Source organism: Solenopsis invicta, chromosome 7 (assembly GCF_016802725.1).
Source record: "Solenopsis invicta isolate M01_SB chromosome 7, UNIL_Sinv_3.0, whole genome shotgun sequence".
NCBI classification, from domain to species: domain Eukaryota; kingdom Metazoa; phylum Arthropoda; class Insecta; order Hymenoptera; family Formicidae; genus Solenopsis; species Solenopsis invicta.
This window is the reverse complement of record NC_052670.1, coordinates 9,916,929-9,942,395: the sequence shown is the minus strand read 5'-3', so window position 1 is coordinate 9,942,395 and position 25,467 is coordinate 9,916,929. Positions and strand designations below refer to the sequence as shown.

At 38.8% G+C, this 25,467-nt stretch overlaps 2 protein-coding genes across 3 annotated transcripts in view; one reads left to right on the top strand and one right to left on the bottom strand.

The window, feature by feature from the left end:
• LOC105200052 (protein Wnt-6) overlaps positions 1 to 25,467 on the bottom strand; it is a 125,780-nt gene that overhangs the window by 71,995 nt on the left and 28,318 nt on the right. The window lies entirely within an intron of this gene.
• On the top strand, positions 1,739 to 23,247 carry LOC105200051 (protein Wnt-10a). The gene is made up of 4 exons (XM_011167421.3): positions 1,739 to 4,166; positions 13,383 to 13,645; positions 18,886 to 19,169; positions 21,427 to 23,247. Exons 1-4 carry the CDS (start codon positions 4,060 to 4,062, stop codon positions 21,970 to 21,972), a joined length of 1,200 nt encoding a protein of 399 aa, XP_011165723.1. The 5' UTR covers positions 1,739 to 4,059; the 3' UTR covers positions 21,973 to 23,247.

Here is a 25,467-nt window from a genome sequence, read left to right as displayed (position 1 = left end):
AACATGGCGTAAAGATAAATTCTTCTTCTTATTATTATTATTATTATTATTGTTATTCCAATCTTCATTAGCGTTACACTAATGGCATCTAAATTAATTTAAAATTAATTTGATTCTCTTAGTTACTTTTTACCGTCGAAAGTTGATTTCCGTTCTCTCGTTTATCGAATTTGACAGTTTCGCTAATTGTGCTAACGAATTACACACCTGTTTTCGCCGGCATATAGATCCTAATTAAGCGTGGGTCAAAGGTCGCGAACGAGGGTGACCAAACGAGACCACCACGGATAAATCGCCGTCCATGTGACCGGCGTCGCTACCGATTATCGGGAGAGAACCCAGCTGCGCTTTGTGCCAGGACGTCGTTTGATCTTCGACCACGTGGCACGGTGGGGTGACTACGAGCACGGTGTACGAGCCGGGGTCGTTGCGGCTAATTGCCAGCTCAGCGACCACGTCAATGAAATCTGCACTTCCACATCGCGTCGACGAGAAATCGAAGGCAGCCCGGCAGCCAGGGGGAAAATAGACTCAGCTCCGCTCCCTCGCTACGGCTCTCGTAATCGTAGCATCGACCGAGATCTTCGTGCGACAGATATTATATTGGATGCACTGCTAATTGGCTTCAGAGAGAAACGATTCAGCGAGGAAACGCGCACTAGATAACGCCGCAGGTATTTCGATTCGGGAATCGATTCTGTGTGCGTTTGGTTCTTTGTTTCTTTAATTACTTGAGCAATGCAAAAGAGTTATAAGAATTATTTAAGTACGAATGCATCTCTGCGTTTGTAATAAAATTGCTATTTGAAGATTAAAAGTTCCTTGATGAAATAAACACATCATACTACAGCTGCCCAAAAGTATAACGAAAAATGAAAATCGTCGAGTTTCTTTCCTTACCGTGCTATCTGATTAATACGCCTCGTCGCGCGAAAAGTAACGGTTTGAAGAATTTTAAATATCTTGTAATTAATATAAAAGGATGATATTTGTTCCTTTATCTCGTTAGCAGAATTCATTGTTAGTGAAATAATATGAACAATATTCTTTGCGTTTCAGTACAAGCCAGAATCCGAGGAAAGATTTGAAGAAGAGAGGGGATGAGAGTAGGCGGACGGCAGTTTGTGTAAGGGAGGAAGATAAGCCTCAATTATGCCGATTGACTCCTCCAAGTGATGCTAGGTAGGGGAATTTCGCTCCTCCTACTTGTCCTCGTCACGTGATCTCAGACAACCTTCCTTCCTTCCTGCCTGCTTTCCTTCCTTTCGATCTAGAGGGTAAGATCCTTCGGGAAATGCGCTGAGACGTCTTGAGACGTGAAGATGATCCGTTTGTTCGTACGATAATGAAGCGAGAAGTGCGCGTCAGACGTTCGAATGCAAGCAATTATATTCGTTTCAATTAGTCGCATAGATACGGGGAAAATATTTAAACCAATATTATCTTTCACTCAACAATTGAACGAAATTGAAGAGCTCGCTCAATTGACTAATATGCTAAATAATTCAAAAATAAATTTTTTTATTCGCTGTCTTTCTATTTTCCTTTTTGCAAATTCTAACTCAAAGTACAAAAGATTCTTCCGTCTGTCGGTGCAAAATATTATAAATAATAAAAAAAATATACATATAAATTAATGTCAACGATCTAGAATGTGTCTACACCTGTAATGAAGAAATGTATACAAAACGAAATAAAGAAAACAAATATTTCGTGCCACGACAAACATCCCAAGCAAAAATGTAAGCTGTGAATGCCAGTATACCTGTTGGCTTAAGGGGAGGTATTTTCGGACTGTCGAGAGAATGAAACAATGTTTCGCCAAAAGCGAAAAAAAAAGACGGATCCAAAGTGGGAAAAAAAAGGGAAAAGAGAAATGCAGGTCTATGGTCTACACATTTTTTTCATCTCGCTTCTTCTCGTGCGAGTTCTACCGTCGATATTTTCTCTCTTTTCATCACGGTCTCTCGTCGTCACGTCGTCCTTGTCTAGGTGGTTCTGTTTGTCTCTCTTCGTCTCTCACAGTGAATCTCGGGGTGGTGGCCGATGGTGGTGGTGGTCGTGTCCGGATGGTGGTGGCTATGGTGGGGGGGTAGTTGGTTCCTTCGTGCCTATACTGCTCCCTATCTCCTTTCTCTCCCTATGGGAGGGCGAAGAGGGCCCCCGTAGCCGCGCACTGCGCACCGAGTTCATCATAGACAGAGCGATCTCCCTGACAGCTTCTCGTCGGTCTTGAACAGAAGCGGAATCATCCAGATTCTGTCTATCTCTCCGGCTCTACAGTAGCGTGGTGTCGGTGTCAGCAAACGTAGGAGAGGAGAATACGGGGTTAGCGAAAGTGCGTGACTTTCTCAACGTTCCTCGATCGGCTTGTCTCAATTGCCACACTCGTTTCAATTCATTGTGCACCCAGACGCTCGCGAAACTTCTTACTATTTCCTCTGTCTCATCTGTAACTTTCTGTGACAAACGCATCCTATCTTTGATCGTACCACTTTCCTTCGAACGTGAATCTTTTCATCTCGCAGAGCAATCCGATCAAACGCATTAACACCTCTACTCCAGAGTCCCCCATTCTCTTCTTTTTCTCCCATCCCGACCCTCCACGTTTTTCTCTTCCGCAATCCTCAAAGCCTCGCCTGGCTCTGTCATCACCGTCGCACCGTGCGTGACGATCGCGGGAAGTTTGCTATTTGACTGTTTGCACGAGCGAACCGAGAGATAGGCGCGGTTACGAGGGAGAGAGGCAAAGGAAGCAACGGTGGAAGAAGAAGAGGCGGTGGTTGAGGAGAAAGAGGAAGAAGACCTGTAGCCGAGAGACGGGGAAGGGGGAGATCGTGATGGTCCGTGTGTGGGAGGAGTAGTAGGATCTGCAGGGCAACTTTTCTTTTATTTGAGCTTGACACTTCGCCGTGAGCGCACATACACCGGAAGTAGCAAGTAAGTCATCAAGCTCTTCTCTCTCCTTCTGCCCGACGTGTCGGAAGCTCGACTGTTTTACCTGGATCGCGTTACCGAAGGAAGAAAGTGAAAGAAGAGGAAGATTTAACGCGCAGGGGGTGAAAGAACGACAAGATGTTACCGGATTCACGGATAGATTTTACCGAGAAGGGTACCGTGATCTACGACTTTCAGGTACAAATCGGATAAAGGAATTGTCCAAAGACAATGTTCAAGTACTCATTCACCGCCGAAGAGAATACCAAAGACAGGAATAAATCCGGTGCAACAAAGACTGTAGTGATAGTGACCTCACCGTGTACCTCGACGAAACTTGGAGAACGTTAGGCTATACGATTTTCCACGTTTTATTCTTGGAGAACCTTGACAGTATTTTTTCCTCCAAAGATAAGTGAATCTTACAAGTGAAACAAGATTCAACGAAGTCGTCTCGAAGATTTTACGTCGTTTCAGTTGATAAATGCAAAAATCTCTCTCTAATAGAAACGTACGCGTAAGTAATTCATCAAAGGATGGTGAAACGTCATTACCAAACGAACGAGAGAAAGAGAGAGTCGCGAGAAGGAAGGTGATTACACATCAAGAACGAACTTCGTCATTCAACGAGCGAGCGAGTCGACGCAATAAGCTGCGACAAGAGCCGAGACGCGTATACGCTCGATGATTCGTCCTATCGCCGCGGAATATTATTGTCCCGGGGTAGTTTTCGAAACGCACCCTCGAAGCAGCAAAACTGGGAGCTCTCGAATTGTACGGAACGTCAAAGGAGAAGCGCCGGTGCCCGGGGCAAGGAGGAGTTCTCGACGCGTGCCAGGCTGCTGATCACAGGCACCGCAGTGAGAAGAGTAGGAGAGGGACCGGAGAATACAGGGAGAGAAAGAGAAAGGCGAGCACGGAGAGAGCGAGAAAGAACGAGCGAGGAAAAAGAAGAGGGAAAGGGTGATAAAGAACGAGAGCAGCTTCAGCATCATCTCGAACGAGGGGTCCTTCCGTTCGGGTGCTAGGGGTGTGCAACCCTGGTCGAAGGGGTCGCACTCAACTCTTTTAAAGTGGGCAAGCCGCGCAAAGAAGAGAAACTGTCCTCGGGGCGATGACAGGATGCCTCCGTCTCGAACAGGACGTGCATACGAAGGACCGCCATCCAGGATCGCCACCAGGATCGGTCCCACCATCGTTCTACTGCTAATTCTCCTCGAACATCGCCAGTAAGCATTTCTATGATTTAACGATTGTAACGAATTAAACCTTCTTAATTTATTCCAATGTCTTTAAAACGCCATTTGTAAAAACACATAAATTCTAACGATCAAAATCATTAATATTTTTAAGCACTGTTCGATTTTTTATACTATTGTAGCTGCCTTTAAAAATTTATTTCTATTTTAGTTCTTTTATTTATTATTTCTTCCCATATAAATTATGTTGCTTGCAAGCTGTCAGTTAATGATATAAAAAAATTTTGTGCTATAATTATATTCTAATTGATCTAATTATATTTTATTAATTATAATTATAATTAATAGAAGTAAAAATATAACTAATATAATAAAAAAATATTTCAAGTAAGTCTAGCAGTGTTGCAAAAATCACTGACATTTCATCATGTCGCTAAACATCCATGGAAATAAAGAAAATAGTTAACAATTTTTTTATATAAACATATATCATTTCATTAAAAAAAAAAAAATATATATTCGTCGTAAAACATCTTCCGTGCGCCTTCAGATATAAAATAAAAAATTATATTTGAAGCGTAGTCCGATTTTCTGGTTTCATCTATGATTAACATACAGAGCATTGTGCATAGGGCGTCTCTCGTATATGTATCAAATTTTCGAAATGGCTATCGAAGTATGTGCCATTCTTAAATTATGTAAGTTCGTTAATGTGTTCATTACACGTTCGTTGTTCATTTTATCGTCGCCAATCTATTTTCGCTTAAGCACCTCAACCGCTCTTCGTGATTGACTAGCAACTCACGTCTCTACAATCCTTGAAGTATCCTTCTCTCATTCTCTTCATCTTCCTTATTCCCCTTCACTTCGCACTTCAGCGTCGCCGTGAAAACACTCTTCCGGAGAGGCCGCTCTCCCCCGTGCCTCGGTCCACACGATACTCCGATGCGCCGCGATGCACCATAATGCAGACGTCAAAACGTCACTCTCGCCCGCTTTGTCCGTCCGTTGCGACGGAGCGCTACAAATCGCGAACTCGCTCACGAAATGTGCACGTTGTCCACCCCGCGATGGAAAGTACACGACAATGTCACGGGACAACCGAGGAGAAGCTGCAACGAGCAACGGGCTCGCCGTGTCTAATCTCGCCAGAAAAATTTACGAGCGCGGTAGCACGGCCGGCTTCTTCGTCCTCTTTTTTTCACGGTGCATCTTCTGTGCTCCTGACGCATCTCCTCTCTTGACTCTGTCTTTCTCTCTCTTCCTCTCTCTCTCTCTCTCTTTCTCTCTGTCTCTGCGGAAAGAATCCGTCAATAGGGTGCGCTTCTTCGACCCGGCGGTCGTATCGACGGTTCCATAAAGGCGCACAATGACGAAGTGCAAATAGACCGTTCCAACCGAGCTCCGCATCACGAAGAATGAATCCCGCTGCGATCTTTATTATAGCTCTCCGTAATACTAATCGCGCCTTGTGCACCAGGATCGTCCTGAACAAATTTTTTTTTTTTTTTTTTGCGAAAAACGTACCGGTGAAGCGACGATTCTCAGGCAGAGTGAGCTCGCAGATTGAAAATTACGATTTATTTTCTATCATTTATGTAACTTCTTTTACATAAATGATAGTTAATCTCAAGTCCAACGGAAAGTGCACGCGAGTTTAGATAAAATTATTTAATAAGCTAAGAAGCATTGCTTTCTTCTGAAAGATACTCCTTGGTGTACATTAATATTACATTAATAATATTACCATAATAATATTCTCATTAACTTTATACAACGTTCGAGATTCTCATCATGAAGTCGTTAAGTTGATAAACAACAAGATCGCCGCTTAGCAAAGCTTATAAAGCTTTCAATCACAGACGCTATAATCATAAAATCCGGTATCGCGCGTATAAAAGTGCCATGTAATTAATTTTATAATCACGAACTTTCGTAATATATACTATATAATACGTTCCTCGTTCGCCGACGCGACGCGACGCGACGTCCGGCGTGTGATATCGTACCAGATAATCACCAATGATTCGCTGCCAAGTTTTCGAAATGTATACACACGAGCGATACTTCGTCAATGGCGACGGCTTTGATAGCCTCTTCTCTGAGACCATGCGGCTTCTTGCGTAAATAATTACGCCTAGCATCCGGGAACAGGACGTGCGTACGCGCGTGTGAGTAGAAACTACGTGCACACGTATTCACTTACGCGCACTTATGTGAGCCAGACCTGCGGGACGGCATTGAATTACGGTTCTGATGATATAATAGTCAATAAACTGGTTCGCGCGCGTCATTAACGTCTTGACACGCGTGCTCGCGGCTTTCTCTGATATGTACGCCGCAATACACGCATTTTTTGCACGGCGCGGATTCACGTCGCGAATAAATCGTAACGAGAAAATGTATGATGACAGAATTTGATATACTATGCGTATTTCAAATCTTATGAAGGCTAACAGAATTTATTCATGGGTGTATGTATGTATTTAAGATTCAGCAAACGTTAAAATAGCTTTGTTGTTAGGATAAAAATATATAAGATTAACAATCTCTATAATGTTAGATTTTTCAATGGCAGACACATCGATAGCACGATTGTTCTAATTAATTAGACAATTCCCCTATAAGCACAATATTCCAAAAATATTATATATTATTAAAAATTAAAATATTAAAATAATATTCAGAGAATATTATTCAATATTTTTAATATCATTTAATACTGTGGGAATATTGTGTTAATATTATATGACCGTTTTTATATAATATTCGTATATTCCTTCAATATCCGTGGAACATTATAAAAATGTTCTACAAAATTTTTGTTCAAAAATTAATGTGACTTATTATGTATAAAATATTTATAAACTTTATAATTGTTACATTTATAAGTCATAATCCCGATAATATTCCCAATAATTTAAAATATTGACGTAATTAATATTATTTACTTACTTTTTCATATTCATATATTATCAGATCACTACTTTTCATTAATATTGCAGGAATATTATTTAATATAAAAATAATATTACGCACTTATAGAATTCGCATGAAGTACGTAAATGTACGTACTGATAGCGTTTAAGAAATTTGATTTCACATTGATTTAAATAACATAATCAGCTTTATTATAATCGAACATTACTTTTTAAACAAGATGTTAATAAGATAATTAAAAATTAAAGAAAGTATTCGAAGAAAGTTGATGTACGGTAACTTGAACGATAATTCGCACTTATACCACTCGCGGTCTTAAATAATATCTGTCATTTTTAAGGAATTCACATTAGCGAAGAGAAGATGGAATCCCAAATATTAACAAATGGAGACTTCATTACGCGAGATATCTCTATAAGATCGCTGGTAATTGACAAACTAGATGAAAGTCCAGCATTATCGCGAAGTTACAGGTCGCCATAACTTACGCGCTAGATACCATCTGCAGGACGTAATTCGCGGCCTATCGCATTCCCGACAATGTACTCGCCGCGAAATCGATTTACTCTCATGAGATCGAGGAAAGAGCGAGGCACCGTGATATCTACCGCAGGTATTCTCGCGGGTAGGATCGTGAAAAAAGGCGAGTTCTCTCTTCCCACTGGGTATATCCCATTAAACGCGAAATTCCGTGCCGTGTTCCTTTCTCATCTCCGCGAGCAGGACGGAAAAGGGGAGGGAGGGATTAAATAAAACACGTGCATCCCCGCGCTGTCGCCATCTTGGATTCTTCTGCGACCCCTTTAGATTATTGCAAAAATGCGGGACACGCGCTCGTGTATCTCGTCTCCGATTTGCCCACTGGATTCCCGTGAGATCGAGCACCCGAAGCGAAACGAAACTATAACCGTCGCTAGTAAAAGCGCAATGCCGATCGCTTGTGCAATAAATCGACCTTACTGCATTGTAATTATTGCTTTAGCCATTAAACATAACTTTAAACGCATGTAACTATTGATTGAAAGCTCGATATTTCTCATGAAATAAACGATCTTAAATATCTCGTCTATTGATCGGTGTTGTGCAAAAGTAAACGACTAGCCATATTTTTTAACATTTCATAATTATTTTTAATTGCAGTAGAACTTTGTAATGGTTTTATTGATTTAAAAATTATTATATGCATAGTTTATTTTATATTTATAAACGCAGCAAAAAGAAATTGTCAAACGTTTAACGAGCGACATCATCACTCATTTTTAATCATGTATGCGGGAATAAAAAATGCAGAATAACTTCGATATATATGCCGCACCTATTTACTTCATTTATCAAGTACTTTTTACTATATTTAAGGAAAATGAATTATACCAATAAAAACTTCATACTATCTACTGTCTATTATAAAAAAACATTAGAAATATTTACTTTTTTATATTTGAAAAAAAAAACTTTAAAAAGCCTTTGCATTTTTGCCATATCCCATGAGGTGAAATATACGACGCGTAAATAATTTACAAATAGTGTTTATAAATAAAACGTAAAATGACATAATTATTTATAAAATGCGTTTACTAAGTTACTATTTATTAAAAAATAAAAACGATAAATATATATACGAAATAATAATATAATATTGAAAAGGTTAATACATGCAGGTAGCAGTAGAATGCAGATATATATACTTTGTGTGCTCTGCGCAAGTACTGTTTATCATTTACAAAGTATATTGCGGATTAATTCCATGCGTTAACCTCCTGGGTACATTTGTACTATACATAGTACGTAAGAAAAAAATAATTCTGAGATCTGCATTTAAAATGGCAACACCGAAATATTTTATTAGTGCCATCTAGTGGCCTTGTTGGTTATGTTAAAAAAATAAAAGATAAAAAGATAATAAAAGATAAAAAAATAAAGATAATATCTTTTATTAAAAAAAATATTCCAATAAAGGTCTGGAACTCAGGAGGTTAAAAGTGCCGTATGTCTCAAACGGATAAGATGTACAAAATATCAAACTAAACAAATAATACAAGAGCTAAGCATTTGTTGTACTCTATCTTTTATTATTCTTTTACATTTATTAATCATAAACATACTAAGCTTTTTATACACCCTTCTGTGTAGTAATCATTTTACACTGAAAAAAGAGCTTGATAAGGATTATGAAATGTTGAATAAAATAATGCCAATTAAATATTTGGTTAATACAACCGAAAATAATTTTACTTTTCTAAATATTTTGTAAATATTACTAAATTCGATTATAATTACTAAATATTTAGAAAAGTAAAATTACTTTTTATTATACTGAACAAATATTTAACTGGCTTGAATTATTTCACTCAACATTGGATACCTGTTACCAAACTCTTTTTCCAGTATAGGTTATAGTAAATTATCGCATTCCTTACAACATTGACAAATCTATTAACTTATTATGATTTCGTTAATATTTGACAGAACAAAACTAAAATTACAACATAAATACTAATATGACATAACAAAGTGATTGTGTGTAAATTATCATCACTCATTCTATTTTTTTCTACAACATAAATCCTCGCGGCGTAAATACCGGAGTTATTCTATTAGAAGAGATTATCGTCTCACTAGATAACAAACTTATGCAGTAACTGGAATCGTTTTAATAATCGCGCCTATTAGTGAACAAAGTTTTGAAGTTTCAACGAAACGATCGCTTTAAAAGATTCGGTGGAATAATTGCCTTACGTACCTCGGTCGTTTCTTATTCGCAAAGTGAGACGCATGCACGAGCGGAGAAGCCGAGACAAGAGGTAGCGAAAGGAATCTCTTGATACAATCCAACTTCCTCCGCAGGTACGCGGTGTCTTTCGTAATTTGTTGGGGGAGTTAAAATCATTAATCTGCTTTCGGTAGATCATCAATAGCGCGAAAGATAGCAGCGGTGCAACGGTGTACCGGTAATGGGAGCTCTCAATAACCTCCGCGACCCTAAAACCCCGCGTGCCCTCCCTCTTCTACGTCGTCCTTTCCCACACTACGTAGTATCGCGCCAGGACCTTTTTACCTTTTCTTCTTATTACTGCCCATTCGCCGGGTCCTCTCTCCTCTTCCTCCGTCCTCTTCGAGTGCGCTGTCGCCGGCTTTTTCGTCTTGCTCCTCTTTCTTCGTTCACGCGGGTGCTATACACAGCTTTTACTTTAGAAGAAGCTCGTCCGCTAATTTGTACCCGCAGATAACCGAGCGACCCACGAAGAGCCTTGCACCCGCCCATGACATCCTGCAGGACCCTACGACTCCACCGAGAACCCCTCCAAGGAAAAAATAAACCGCTCCGAGACGCTGCGAGCAGATTAATGATTGCGAGGAAGGCTATGGCGATTTTTTTCGCGTTGCTGGCCAATCTTACGAGTTCCAATGATCGTCGATAGGAAACTTTGACCACATGTTCACGTTTTAACTTATATTAATTTTCATAAAAAAGTTTTCTGCACTGACATCAGATTATTATTCTAATTGTACGTGTTACAAAAAACAAAAATGTGCCACATCATTTGCCATAATTTTTACCCTTTTAAAGACTCGAGAACAAACTGCTAGAGAAATCATTTTACAGTAAAATAATAATCTACGTTTCAATTTATAAAAATATGGCTCAAGGCATTCTATTGTAACCCTTTCTACAAAAAAAAAAAAAGATAATTTACCAAGGTCTCCAAAGTATAGTGGCATTTTGAAATTTTCAAAGGCAATCCACATACAAAGAAAAAGTAACCCGAGAGAGCAGGTAAATCCAACGAAATTGAATAAAGGAGTCTAGTTTATGGCTTACTATTTACTAACTGTAAATACGTTCGGCAGGCAATAAAAAAAGCTGTGTAAAATATTCTAACGGTGCATTCTTTTGATAGAGCACGTAATAGGAAACGATTCTGCTGGTCTCGCAGCGACAAACGAATGAAGCGAATGAACAACCCTCCTCTTTCTCTCTCTCTCTCTCTCTCTCTCTCTCTCTCTCTCTCTCTCTTTCTCTCTCAACGGACTGACGCACGCTCTCGAACACACGCGAGATAGAACACGCGTATAGAACACGCACGCACGCTCGCTTCTGCCATTCCTTTTTTTTCACCTCGAAATTAATTAACACCCGGTACGCTGTAATACGTGGCCATTAGGCAGCAGCCGTCGCTTAAGATAGCGCTTTAAGAGCTCCTCTTCCAAGAGATGGATGCCGTTATCGCGACCGAGCGGGGGATGGGAATGAAGATGAAGGGTGAACCGAAGGGGGAAACCGAACCCGCGGCGCTCTTCTCTCTCTCAGCCGTCTCTTCGCCGTGCGAGGCGCGCGATGGCAGAAACAGACGGCAAGATAGAAACGGTTTTATCGGCTCTTTGAGAACGTTCGCACCTCTTGACCTCGGCCTCGTAAAATCGAAGGAAAGCGGACGCTCGCGTGCGGAGCACGCGTGCGCGAAAGTGCAGCCGCGCGCGACCGTAAAACCGGTGCTCCAGACCGCCGCGCCGCGATTAGTGTTGCACCGTACAGATTCGAAGATGCAAGCCCCGGCCCCCGGCTCTCGATATTCAATGCCTTCGCACGAGCATTTCCATTAACATTCCGAGTGTGAAATTTAGAAATCGCCGCTTAAAACAAACATCGGTACTGCTATCCATTCAATTGTCAATTAAGTAGGTTTGCTAAAAGCTATCACCATTAAATCACACACAAATAGGATTTAAGTAGAAATGAAGATTTTAAAAGAAATTACGATTATTTGTAAAAGTCGTTTACAAGCGAAGGTAAAATTCCATAAACAAGGGGATTAAAGTAGTTCGTTTTAGAAAGGAACTCCAAGTCCAGTCGCTCTATTCATGCTCGTTCATAAAACATCGATGTTTTCTAGTATCTCAATACCGATGATTATCCGTGGTGTAATTGCTTGCACACCGTTATCAGCGAAGAACTCAACGATAATCAGTTTCTCGAGTTTAACCAGGTGGCGAGCTTGACCGGCTGCTTCCCTGCTTCCGCACGTCGTCACTAATTACACTCGGCACATGCTAAACTAATATGTACGTTCGCAACTGAGAAGAGAAGTAACGGCGATGAATAGACTAGGATGCGAGTTCTATCTTGGCGGTAAATACTTGCGGCTTATCACACATTTTTGTTCTTGTTAATTTCAACAAAGATATAATTTTCCTCGAGATTTGAAGAAATATAATCTAACAATATATTCACTTTTAACTTGATTGAAAAATTAAAATTAATTAATATTAAAAATAAGATCGCGCGATTTAAATATGTATAATACAATTAAAATCGAGAAAGATTAATATACACTCATAGCCAGATCTTAGTGCTGAAACAATGTTTGTGTGATTTCACCTAATTTTTAATTCTTCCAAACTGTGCGCCGTTACTTTCGATTTCAGACACAGCTCTTAAATTGAATCAGAAAAGTAACGTCACAGAATTAAATTGACAATCGATTTAATATTACTGATGCTAACTAGCGTCTCTAAGATTCTTTCTAAAATCCCACATTCCGGAAAAAGTGAAAAATCTCATCTCAAAAAATATTATCTGGACCAAGATTTGAACTTGGATCTGCCTAGCCAATTTGAGGCATTTACTATTTATCACGACAAATAATATTCAGAAAACTTGAAGGCCGACATGTATGTATAATTAACATTAGAACCAAAAGCGCCATTCGTATGTATATAATGCAAAATTTAAATTTATTAAAATTAAGTAAAAATCCGTAATAAATCGGATCATAATTTAAAACATACCAAGCAGTTTCTTCCGCAAAATATAATATTTCAGAAAAAACGCGAAAGAATTAATTGCGTTTTTACGCATGTCTCCGTATTACTAGTCTGACACTAATTTCGTTTTTAAGCAGATAACTTTAAAATAATGTAGTCGCATTATCAAATTGCTCATTTGTTGCGTTCAAGAAAAAAAAAACAGCTTTGCAACTATTGTAAGAATTCTTTAATAAAATTGATTTGTGCCCTTAGTTCCTGCCGGATCTAAATGTATAAACCAATCATATTAAAAAAATTTACAACAAACGCAAAGTTACTTTATTCGCTAAACGCAATCATTGATTTCTGTATTAAGCACAGAAATAGAAAAATATCGTATTTATTTCGTCATATATTTTCCAGCTTATTTAATCTCAATTAAAAAAAAAAACCTTGCCTACTTTTATTTAATTATCATGACCTAATAACTTTATGATAACCCTTTAAGGCAATGAAAGAGATGCAGCACACAGTCAATTATCATTTTGCTATCTTTTTCAGCGCAAATTGCCTAATGAGCAATTCCATCCCGAATGAATGGCTGCGTGACAATCACGGCGGTATCGTATGCAACGGCGTTCCAGGGTTAACGAAGGACCAACGCGAGCTTTGCTACAGATATCCCGACGTTACCATGGCCGCGATCAAGGGACTGCAATTGGCCATATTAGAGTGTCAACATCAATTCATGTGGCACAGGTGGAATTGTTCGTCCCTCACAACCAACAGCAGAACTCAAGCGAATAACGTCCTACTTCAACGAGGTACGTAAGAATGCTTAACGAGCGAAATTATCTGAATCAGATCTGAACTCGTGATTAATAATCTACCTGTCTGCTAATGGCGTATTAATGTTTCCTAGATCATTAAATTCGTCTCGGTTCGTGCTACAAATATAAATGAATGAAATATAAGACCCTATTAAGAAACTAAAATGGCCGTTAAAATTATATAAAAAAATAATATGCAGCCGAAAGTTTTTATGTGAATATAGCGATTTCCTCGAAACAAGGTAATTTTAAAGTCGAATCTCTTGGGTAATTGTTAGAACATAAAAAGAAGCTAAATCATTCTATATAATAAATAATTCTTAATTTTTCAATTTTTAATTTTCAAATAAGGGTAAATTCGTTTTCCCTATTAATGTACAGATAAAGAAATTATTTACCACAAATTAACGATACTCGTTGTAATATAATAAAACATTTTGTTATTGTTAAAATATGAAATATAGTAGTTATAAAAAAAATATGATTTTTACACGCATATATTCAGTGCAGCATTTAAATCACGTACCAGAATAAGCTACAATTAAGTATAACCGGAAAATTTCATGGTGGGATTTCGCATCTACAAACAAAGGTTCTGGGCGATTTTTCATCGTGTAATCGCTGCGTACGGGTTCCTTGGGGGACACAAAGTGGAATCTTTTACGACGTCGTTGACGGGACGGCGTAGACGAGGCGAGGCGAGGCGAGACGAGACGAGACGACGCGTTTCCTTAAATCAAAGCACACGGCGTAACCTACCCGCGGCGGACCCCGAAAACCTGTCCCAATTCCATAAGAAGACCCTGCCCCCACGGTCGGCCTATTCCGGTGTGACATATAAATTCGTCGTGGCGCGTACGTGCGCCGCAAGAGGAAACATATATCGTGTCGGACGAATGCGCGAGAGCGCGACATCGGGCGCACCTGACCAGAAAGCTTAAGCTCGTCCGCAGACCCGGGGGCCCGCTTCTCCCATCCAGCCCCTCGTTATCTGCCTCCGTGGATCGGTACGCCTTTTCTTGCTCGCGAGACAGGAGAAGGTGTCGATTCCACGACTTTTTCAAGAGTTATGTAAAGCCGATCGCAGAATTCTAACAAGACCTTCGAAGCTTACTCTTTTACGAATGTAATTCCTTTTTTTCGCGTTTCGCGAAACAGCTCAGCAAATCGTCTGTGTTCCCATTACGTTAATTTCATTCGGTATGTCGTAACATGTTTAATCGAAAATGGAAAGTTAAAACAAGTAATGTTAGATAAATTTGAACAATTTAAATTTTTTACATCGTAGAAAACACATTGTCCTTCGTTATGCAAACTCGCATCACTCGCACAAATATTCACGTACAATAAGATCTTTCCTCATATTCGTCTTACTATGAAAGCGTGTGTCAAAGATGCGTAAATCGTTATCCGTAACATTGGCGACAACGGATCAACTATTATTAGATTTTCGGTTCTCGAGTCAGAGGGCAATAGCTTCCGAGAAGCTTGTGCCTTGCCAGGCGCGACTAACAACCACTGTCCCTTTTTAAGATATCGATGGCCAGGTGGAGAGATGGTCTGCGATCATTTGAGAAATCCACCGTGTCAAATTGGACCTCGGGTCCGGATCTCGAAGGAGAGCCGTTCATAGCTCAAGTCACTCAGACACGGTTCTCTTGCCCTCTCGTTGCTCTCAACGCTACCCTGCTTCCCCTCTCCCCTGCCCATCTTCGGTTCTCTCGCCTATCGTCACGATTTCGTCGGACTTCAGCAAAACGACTTAATGTATTATGAAAAGTACACGGAACTGATCTTCGACCGCTCCGGCCGGAGCGTAGAGCCCACACAAGAAGACTGAGACCGGCTGTCGCGTTGCCCATACCGACACGCTGCTCCACGATGACTGGATTTATAGATATAAATATGAAAACGTCAAAATGAAGGCTTCTTTTCCTCTATTTTTAAAATCACCAAGTCAGGTCATTCTTTTTGAACAGCGTATTCTCACGTCGAGAGATCCCATAAAGATGAGTTCGTACGTGATCAATGTGGCACTCATTAAATTCTCGTTATAGGAAACAACGGCGAAGGTCAGTCTAGACATTGCTTATAAGCCAACTGATCTATTTTCCTTCTATGTTAATTAAAGAGCCATCGAGCATCCGTAAAAGTAATAAATATCCTTACCCGAATCGAAGAAAAATGATGCCATTTTTAATTAAGCAAACTCATAGCATTTTGATTTATACACCGATAGATTTATGCTTTAAAGGCATGATGAACATTATTCTTACACCCAGAGTCTACAGAGCGTGCTATTTAGTCATTTAAATAGCGATTTAACCGATATTATTTATATAAAAACTTTAACAACGCAAATAAAGTGTTAATAGCTTACAATAATTAATAATTCTGCAACAGTTCACAAAAATATAGATTTTTTTTTTTTACTGAAAATGTATATAATTCGCAATTATAAAATACATTTGTAGATATTTTATTTACCTTTAAAACATCTTAATCTATTTACGTTGGCAACAGTTTAAAAGCAAGATTAGAGACGAGTCAGAAAACTAAAGGAAAAATTTTTCATTAATTGAACGAATTCATTGAACCCATTTGATATCTGTTTTCAAATTAACTGTAACACGCGTATCCTTTTGCCCTTTGGGACCTCCCCCGAGCACTATCTATTGAGTTATCTAAATGGCGATTTGGACCTGACACGCGGGAGTAGCGCAAGGACCGTGCACCATTCGTCACTACGTCGCTGCACCGAGATTGTTGCGACGAGAAACGAAGGGAGCAGAGATCGCTGAGCGTTTCTCGAGATTCTTCCCTATCGTCCACTTCGGGCTCTCCACTGTCCGCTGAGAGGAGAGACGTACAACTACCCGCGGAGGATTTATTACGCGCTCCCTCCGTCCCTCTCGCTGTCGAGAAACAACGACGGTCTCGCGGCACGGTAGCTATCTGCATTATAAAACAGTTGCTGCCAATAGCCGTATATAGCGAAAGCTTCCAACCACCTCTCCCACTGGAAGACCACATAAAGGGCCCCCTCATTCCATCTCATTCCACCGGGCGACGTGCGCTCCTCAACATCGGGACTAGCATTCTGGACATCGGGTCGCGATATCGAGTTCGACGGTACCAACACCGAAAACTGGATCCATTGATTCTCATCCTAACGTTCATATCGACCTGGGGAATCTCGAAGAAATGCTTTGGTCCGTGACGACCTTCGAGATTCACGGAGAAGTCTCTTTAACATCGTCGAATACGGTCGACGAAGAGCGACGTAATCAGCTGCCAGCTGTCCGATTGCCTTCTACACTGAGCAACGATCAAATGGATCCCTTTCGTCAGGTGATCTAGTTACAGTTGACAATGACCGAAGAGACATTTCCCGTTGTCATTGATATTTATGGCTTCTACCGTGTATAATAGTAATTCTTATATTACTATAAAGCAGAAATCCATTTCAATAACCTGAATATTGATCGTTATTCTAGTATCTATTATAATTTTCTGCAAAGCTATCGGCATTTTGGGTATTATATTTTGGGACATAAATATTTCATGTAATTTTTTCAAGTGGCTTCATATGTATCTTTTTACTTACTTTCTTCAACTATTTATCAATTCGTGAATCGCATAAGCATAAAGTAGAGAAAACTGCTGATAAAGAGTTAAATTCTTCTTTAAGTTTTCAATCCTTCAATTTTTTAAATTTTCAAATAATCTTACTCTTTACCAATTTTATAAATTCTCATAAATAATATGATAAAATTATCCAGACAAATCCCGAGTACATTTAACAACGTGATAAAGAAAGATAATATACGGAGAAGGAAAGAAAATCATTCTATCTTGTTTTCAAGCTCAAAGTTAATTGTGCGTCGTATCGTTTGTAAGTTGACAGCCACCAAAGCAGCTTCGCGAACGGCTGTCCGTCAATCTGTCTGAACAATGTCTTGGAGGATCTGGGAGACCTTGAAGGGCCCACAGAAAAACTACATTTGACATCGCATTGCTTATTACAGTGAATGAACCAATAGCTAACTCTTTGAAACATTGTCCTCTAACTTTCATTTTATATTCCTTCGCGTCTTTATTCTTTCCAAATACCATATGGAAATATACGCGAACGATTCTTACAGTACGTTTCATTTCGATCTCGAATTTGCACCCAAATTTATAATACATTTTAAAATATTAAATTAAAAAAAAGAACCAAAAGTTAAAGTAAGAAAAATTTAAATCATAATAAAATGTTGCATATTGTAAAATATTGAAAATTCTAACTAAGCGTTGAAAATTGATAAGGCTAGATCTCTTCAAGCTATTACGTTGTAGCTGGTAAAATTTAAAAGATATCTCGCGGCTGTTCGCAATTTCCGCGTGGAATCGGGCGAGAAATCGCGATTTGTCCGCAGAGCTCTCGCAAAGACGGAGTTTGGCATCGCATCGCTTCAGGCACCCCGTCGCGAGATCGTTTATACATGTGGACAGTGGATGCCCGCCGGCCGCCGCTGCTGATGGCCGCACTTTGTTTTGACGGACGGCTGAATAATCTACCTCTGAACTGCGTCTGATGGCTGTCTGTCTGTCGGCCCATCGTTTCGTTCTGTTCTTCCCGAACTCGCTACCGAAGTTCCTTCTACGGAAGCTCGGCTTCCCCGGTGTCCCGCTGTTTCATGATCTCTGCCTTTACCCGCGAGAGGAGAACAAACGCGATATCGCAACCTTGCGTATATTATCCACGTCGTGTTCGTCGGTGTCATTGACGACGACCAACAATTTGCTAACGGAGACAACTGAGGTACGGATGTCTTCCCGATGCTTCGACGCATCCAATCTCTACTACTTGCAAGTACCTACCCTTGCAAGTACGATCCCGAGTCTGCTATATCACCGCCCTCGTTCTATCATATAAAAAAATCAACGCAACATATAACGTATGCTAATTCGTACAAACCTGCTATCCATTTGCATATTTATAAATCAATAAAACATTTCTAAATTTTGAATCGTTTGATAGGAAAAAAACTTCGACGTTTATTTGAGAAAACTACCAAAAGATACCAAAGAGTACCAAAACTTGCGAAAAAGATGCGGTTCTCTTTGTACAATAATTTAACAGTTAATAGCTAGCTGTTATGGAAAGGCTGATTCGCTTTTTAACACTTTCGACAAAATAGGAGTAAAATGAAACGCGATGGCTGAGTATCGATCACATTCTGTTACAGGCTACAGAGAGACGGCGTTCGCCTACGCGATTACGGCAGCTGGCGTGGCCCATACCATAGCCCGTTTCTGCAGCCTAGGCCGCTTGCTCGCCTGCAGCTGCGATCCTTCGAGCTACATGGATAAAACACCGACAACTACCAGAGACATCCCATGGAAGTGGGGTGGTTGCTCTCACAATCTCGAATATGGCATGGAGTTCTCGAGACAGTTCCTAGACACGCGGGAGAAAGGCGGCGACATACAGTCTACGGTGAATCTACACAACAATCAAGCCGGCCGTCTGGTAAGTGCTACTTTCGCAACTTGAACATCGTTAAACTTGGAATATGAGCGTATTCACATTAACGAAGGACTGGAGAAAAGAGAAATATTACGTATCCCACATTTTCTTTTTATAATCGCTTTTTACAATTTCTTCATCTGACATCGCTTAAAAAAAGTGTTTAATTTTCGGATATTAAAATTTTAACTTCTGTCTTCGATTTTTTGATTATTTAAAAATGTTTTAATTTTAAACTTAAACAAGTAAAAATAAAATATTTTTAAGTAATTAAAAAATAGAGACAAAAATAAAACATTTTATCATCTTCAAATTAAACGCTTCTTTTTTTAGTGATTTTTTTTTTTGTTGCGTGTTAAAATGTATTAAAGAGAAAAGACGTGAATCAAAATATATATTTTGTTTTGAGGAATATTACATGTCGAATTGATCCCTTATATAGTGTTCAGATTTGACAAAATACAAAACTTTGGAATTTGATTTGCTTACATAGTTCATATGGGCTAGTGAATTTCGGATGCAATTGTACGCATCTCCCATGATGCAGCTTACGTAATTAAATTACAGGAAAATGCTAATTATTCAGCTATTCAGTTTCTCGCTTGCTTTAACTTTCCATTCATATGTTTTGCTCTTGTAAAATTCCTTCTGGCGATATACCATCTAATATATCAGTCGTTTTATAGATAAGATACATGCGCGCAAACATTGAACGATCCCATTGACGGAGAAAGCTGAGCTACATTTTAACATAAGTTATTACAACGAGATTATCGTCTTCTTATAGCAGTCTTCGTGTATGCACACAGTATCCCACGATAAATGATACGCCATCTTAAAGCAGGCGCGCGCAAGAAATGTACCGTTAAATGGTCGGCGGGGAATCCCGAGAGGAAGCGAATTCGCAATCGCGTGCCGCGTCCGTCCGCGAATAATGTAGCGCACACGCCGTCGTGCGTTGGTCCGTGAGAGAACTTGGAGTTATCCTGCGCGCGATTCGCCTCTCTTCGTCCTTCCTTCATTGTTCTGTCTTTCCTCCGGCTTTTACTTTTTAGCGATGCGCAGTCTTCTTCCTACCCTCCCATCGTTCTGCGATATAAAAGAGCGAAAAAGGAACCAGAAAGAAAGATGAACGGAGAGATGTAGACTGAGAGAGAGAGAGAGAGAGAGAGAGAAAGAAAGAAAGAAAGAGAGAGAGAGAGACAGAGAGGCCGACTCTTCTCCTCTCCTTCGCGGACCTCTCCACGCTCGCTCTCTCGCCTCGACGTTATTAAGACGAAGCCCCGGGCTGGACCACCCAGCCGTAGACTCATTAACTGTTTTGTACGCGACACCTCTTTGTTTAAAAGAAACTGGGCCCTCCTCTCTCCCCTCTCGTCCTCTCTTACCCTCTTGACCACCTTGCGCACCCCGCACATCCGAACGACCCGTACCTGTTTGTACAGCGTGTTAGAACCGGCGTTTTTCAGCCGACGTCACAACGGCGGTATCGCGGATATCGCATTCTGAGGGAAGGATTCGATTCCACCCGTCTTGTTCGCTGGACCGAAGGTCCCGCACGAAAAAGACCCCTACCGTGGCAGGCGCAAATGAAAAAGTCGATTGACCGTTTTGTACAAAGTCAACCGACGTGAAAGTGACTTTTTAGCGTAACTTTGTCGCTCAGAACAGTCGATGTACAATGTGTTCTTCAAATTGAGTGCGCGCACGATTGGTAGCGGTTTCTTTTCATATATTCTTAAACCAATTTGGAATTGATTTGGATTTTACTTAATAAAGATGGTTCCTGAACAATAAATCAATACAGAAAATACACAAAAGTTTTCAGAGAAGTCTATTGAGAAGAGAAATTGAAATAAGATATTAATGTTTTTTTTTTATAAATATAATAATGAAAATAAATGATGTATATCTTTTCTGGAAAAAAAAATGAATTTTAAAATATCAACTTTAATCTTATGAAATTTTGTAATTGTACGCTGAAGATGACTCCAAAGAAAATTAAAATGTTCGTGGAGTCTATCTAACAAAAGAAGGTAGTCGTTCGTTGCGCCTTTGTAACTGTGCCTTGACTTATTAGCCCGTTTAGGAGTTTATTAAAAAATTTTAATTTCTTTAAAAAGAAATATCTTACACAATTAACTTACATAATGCTGTTAATACTACTCTATTCACATTTGATGAAAAATCAAACGTAAAAGGACTGATACCTATAATCTTGATTTACGCCATGACTAATCATTCCAACACACAATTACAGGCATTGGCGAACAACATGCAGATGCGCTGCAAGTGCCACGGAATGTCCGGATCGTGTGAATTGAAAACCTGCTGGAAAATCGTCCCGGATTTCCGGGTGGTCGGCAAGGCCCTGAAGGACCGTTTCCGGAACTCCGTATTGGTGACGCAAACCAATCTGGGTGACGTGATACCGTCGAACAGGATTCGAGGATCACGTCGGAAACAGAAGCAGAAGCAGAAGCAGAAGCAGAAACAGAAACAGAAGAAGCATCGCGATGGCAGGCGCAAGAAAAAGATCCGAGATCTGCCCAGACAGCTCTACTACTACCAGAAATCGCCGAACTTTTGCGAGCAGGACCTGACACTCGACATCGCCGGCACCGTTGGCCGCAGATGCAACAAGACCAGCACCGGCGGAGATGGATGCGCCAATCTGTGCTGCGGCAGAGGCTACAACATGGTACGACACCGGCGAACAGAACGGTGCAAATGCAAGTTTCACTGGTGCTGCTACGTAAAATGTGAGAATTGCACAATGGAGGAGTGGATCACGGTTTGCAAATAAGATAGGAATAAGAGATGAAAAGCCACAGGCGGAAGTCTAAGACTGACAAAAATTTATGCAAATTTTTTTCTTCCTTTCCGCGACGAGAAAGGTACGACGATGATACATCGTCGGCTCGATAAGAGAAGAAATTAGCTCCGAAGATCCGCTGAAGATGCGCGTAACGAGGCTATTCGTTCGCAAGAATCGATCATGACACATATGTACAATTGATGATAGTGTTCTTATTGAAACCAGGATTACCGGGCATAAATTTCTCTAAGGCCATCGTAATATCAGAAATAAATTTATTTGCTAACCTCGAATCTCTGCAAACGTATTAGGAAGGTAATAATCTTCATTAACAAAATTAAATCAATTTCTACGAGGACCAAGCAATCTTTAAATGCGATTATAATTATTATAACTACAATTAAGCAATGTAATTTTTTACTCGTCTACATATTATTCATCTTTTTTCAAAATTGCATGGTTTTTTAAAATAAAACAGCGTTAATTGCACTTTTCGAGAATACGTCTTAATTAGCATTGAAAAGGTGAATTTTGATGCAAAATTTGTACATTATTGAAGTCCGATTTTAGATTTCGCGTAAGTAGTTCTTGATATGGCAAAAGATCACGCGAAACTGACTGACATAAATCGTGCTGTATTAAACGTCGATTACGGAAATTATACTTCGACTTACCAATCATCTGCGATCGATTGGATTGGGTAGCGAAGAAATATGACTCAATCGCAGAAGTCCAATCGCACACAGAAGAGAAGTCTTGCGCAAACTACTCCGTAACGGCGCAAGTAATATAAAATGATCCATAGGCTAAGTAAACTCATAATTTATTTATAACGCTCTATTTAATTAATATTTAATTTTATAACTTCTACGTGAACTGTAAAACCTCCAGCACAGTATTATTAGACGAAAGGGGTGTCCTGTTTGACGGACACGATTGTACACAATTTTAATAATGCGCGTACAATAAAGAGAGTTCCTTCAAACAAATACCCTAGTATCCACTTTCAAGTTTTATCAGATTATTGTAGTGATTAGTCTAAATGGCATTTTTATTTTTAAATATATTTTTAGTATTTATTTCTGATTGCGAGTGTGCATGTATTCGCACGCGCGTGTGTGTGTGTATGTGTGAGAGAGAGAGAGAGAGAGAGAGAGAGAGAGAGAGAGAGAGAGAATGTACCTCGCCCAAATTAGTAAAATAAGTGCGATTTTTTTTTTATTGAAGACTGTTATAAATAAATGCGCATTAGACTCTTGGAAAGATCTATGCCAATCCTATCTTTAGAAAAAAAAGCACATCTAACCTAGTCACGGAATTAACAATCAAGGCTAATTGTTCTATCACGTCATTTCTAATTGTACCTCTGCCTGACAACGCGCTTGCACTACTACTTCCATCAACATTATTGCATGACATCACCTAATTATTAGATTTAAGTATCACATGAAACACGCTATTATATAAGTGAAAACAAAAAAAGGAGTATCTACGTACATTAAAACAAATATCATTTTATCGACTGACTACCACTGAATCTTAGCCAACGATGCTTTCTTTATTAATGAAAAAAATATTGAAATAGCTACATTCTTGATATTTATATTTCACATCTAATTATATTAATGTTTCTAAAAGTTAATAATTTCGTATAAAGATATATATTTAGTACTATCTTTTTCTAGCATAGAAAATCTTCATCATAACTGCTAATCTTATTCTAACCAGATCAAAATTTCTAATCTTTTAATTCCACGACTATAGTTCAAATCACAACAAGAACGTTAATATCGATTTTTTTATACAAATCACTAATAATTCGAAGTGAAAAAATGTGAGAGCAGAAAGGCGACAGATCGATGTAAAACACCCAAACTGATGGAAAAATTGAAGATATATACCATGGTCCACAAGAGGTAAAAAGGAAAAAAATATAAATTTATAGATGAACGGCGTGAGCGAAATGATTAGGTAAAGTTCCATGAATTTACATGATTCATATATGATCAACATAAAATGGTAATCGAATTAATTGGCTACATGATAAATCCCTATGATACAATAAATTTCCATAAACATAATATAGATATACTTCATCTCCCATTCATATTGCAATAATATATTTAATTATCTGTTTTAATTCATTATCCAATTTTTTTCATTATCATATAGATCTATAATTTATTTCTGAAGATTCACTATAAATCTTTGGATTAGTTCATTCACTCCGACATTCAAACATCACCTTTGCGATTACTGCGGAAATCGCAGAAAGTTACATTTGTTGTCATAAGCAAAAGAAGGTTAATTAATTTTTTTTATAAGCTCCTGGAGATATAAAACCTTTTTATAAGCTCCCGTGCATAACAAACTGCTAAGTTGATGACTGTTAAGCAAAGTGGCAGTAGTACGCGTCCGCGATAAAACGTCGAAATCCAAGGAAACACTCGCGAAGCAAGAAGGAGTGGTAAGGCGCGCATCCACATTAACTGCACAGTCCCGCGAACGGCGAGCGGTTCCCTTTGACGACGACAGCAACGACCAGGACGATCCTGAAGAAGCCGCGATAAAGTGCATTAATCGCGCGCGCGCGCGAGCGCGCTGCTCCGAAAGATCTCTTTCCAAGATAAATCGATCCGAAGAACGAGACTAGAAGCGAACGTATGCACGTATATGACGCAATCATTTCTCTTATTTATTTGCCTTATTTATTTCCTTTCTTAGTTTACCTTATATTGAACTCGTAATTATTATATATTTCCTCTACACGTAGTACGTTCTATGATGTTCCAAAATTAATGCGCGACAAAAAGTATAACTTTTCAAATGAAATATTTTGAAACATTGCTCTACTGAATAAATTTCTGTTTACAAAATTATTATTTATTTTATTGTCATACAATGTGATAAACAAATAATCTAATAATAAATATTAATTCTTTCTTTTAGTTATTAATAAAAATTTTATAAAGTAACGATATAATAATAAAAATGTATGATATTTATTGTCCTTTTATTTTCTTATTATATAAATAAAAAAATGTGTAAAATTTAGAGCGTATTATTCTAATTAATAAGACAATAAACCTACTAGAGGAATGTACCGGTCTTCTAAAGCGTATCTATTTCAATATTTTACATTTTTACTTTATTTAAGCAACATTTAATTACAAAAATAAATAAGAAATAACATAGACTAAAGTTCAACAAGTTTTATTTTGTTTTGTGCATGCTGTCAGCATTTTGGAAAATTAGATATATCTAATGTAAATTTTGTTTCAATTTATTTTGCTGATAACAAAATTATATAATTTTATTTTGAATTATTATATTTTCATAAAAAAGTTGTATAATATTTCACATTTTTTGTATATACTTACATATTTAAAATTATTATAAAAATTAAACCAATATTTTTATTAAACTCTATCAAATTTCCGATTTCATATCATTAAAAATCTTACTATAAAAAAATGATAGTAA

What these genes read in the sequence shown, in the direction of transcription:
- LOC105200051 (XM_011167421.3), top strand. Translation starts at nt 4,060, where the DNA reads ATGCCTCCGTCTCGAACAGGACGTGCATACGAAGGACCGCCATCCAGG. An exon ending in ATTCTCCTCGAACATCGCCA is followed by an intron (nt 4,167 to 13,382) that starts GTAAGCATTTCT and finishes TATCTTTTTCAG; the next exon opens with CGCAAATTGCCTAATGAGCA. An exon ending in TAACGTCCTACTTCAACGAG is followed by an intron (nt 13,646 to 18,885) that starts GTACGTAAGAAT and finishes ATTCTGTTACAG; the next exon opens with GCTACAGAGAGACGGCGTTC.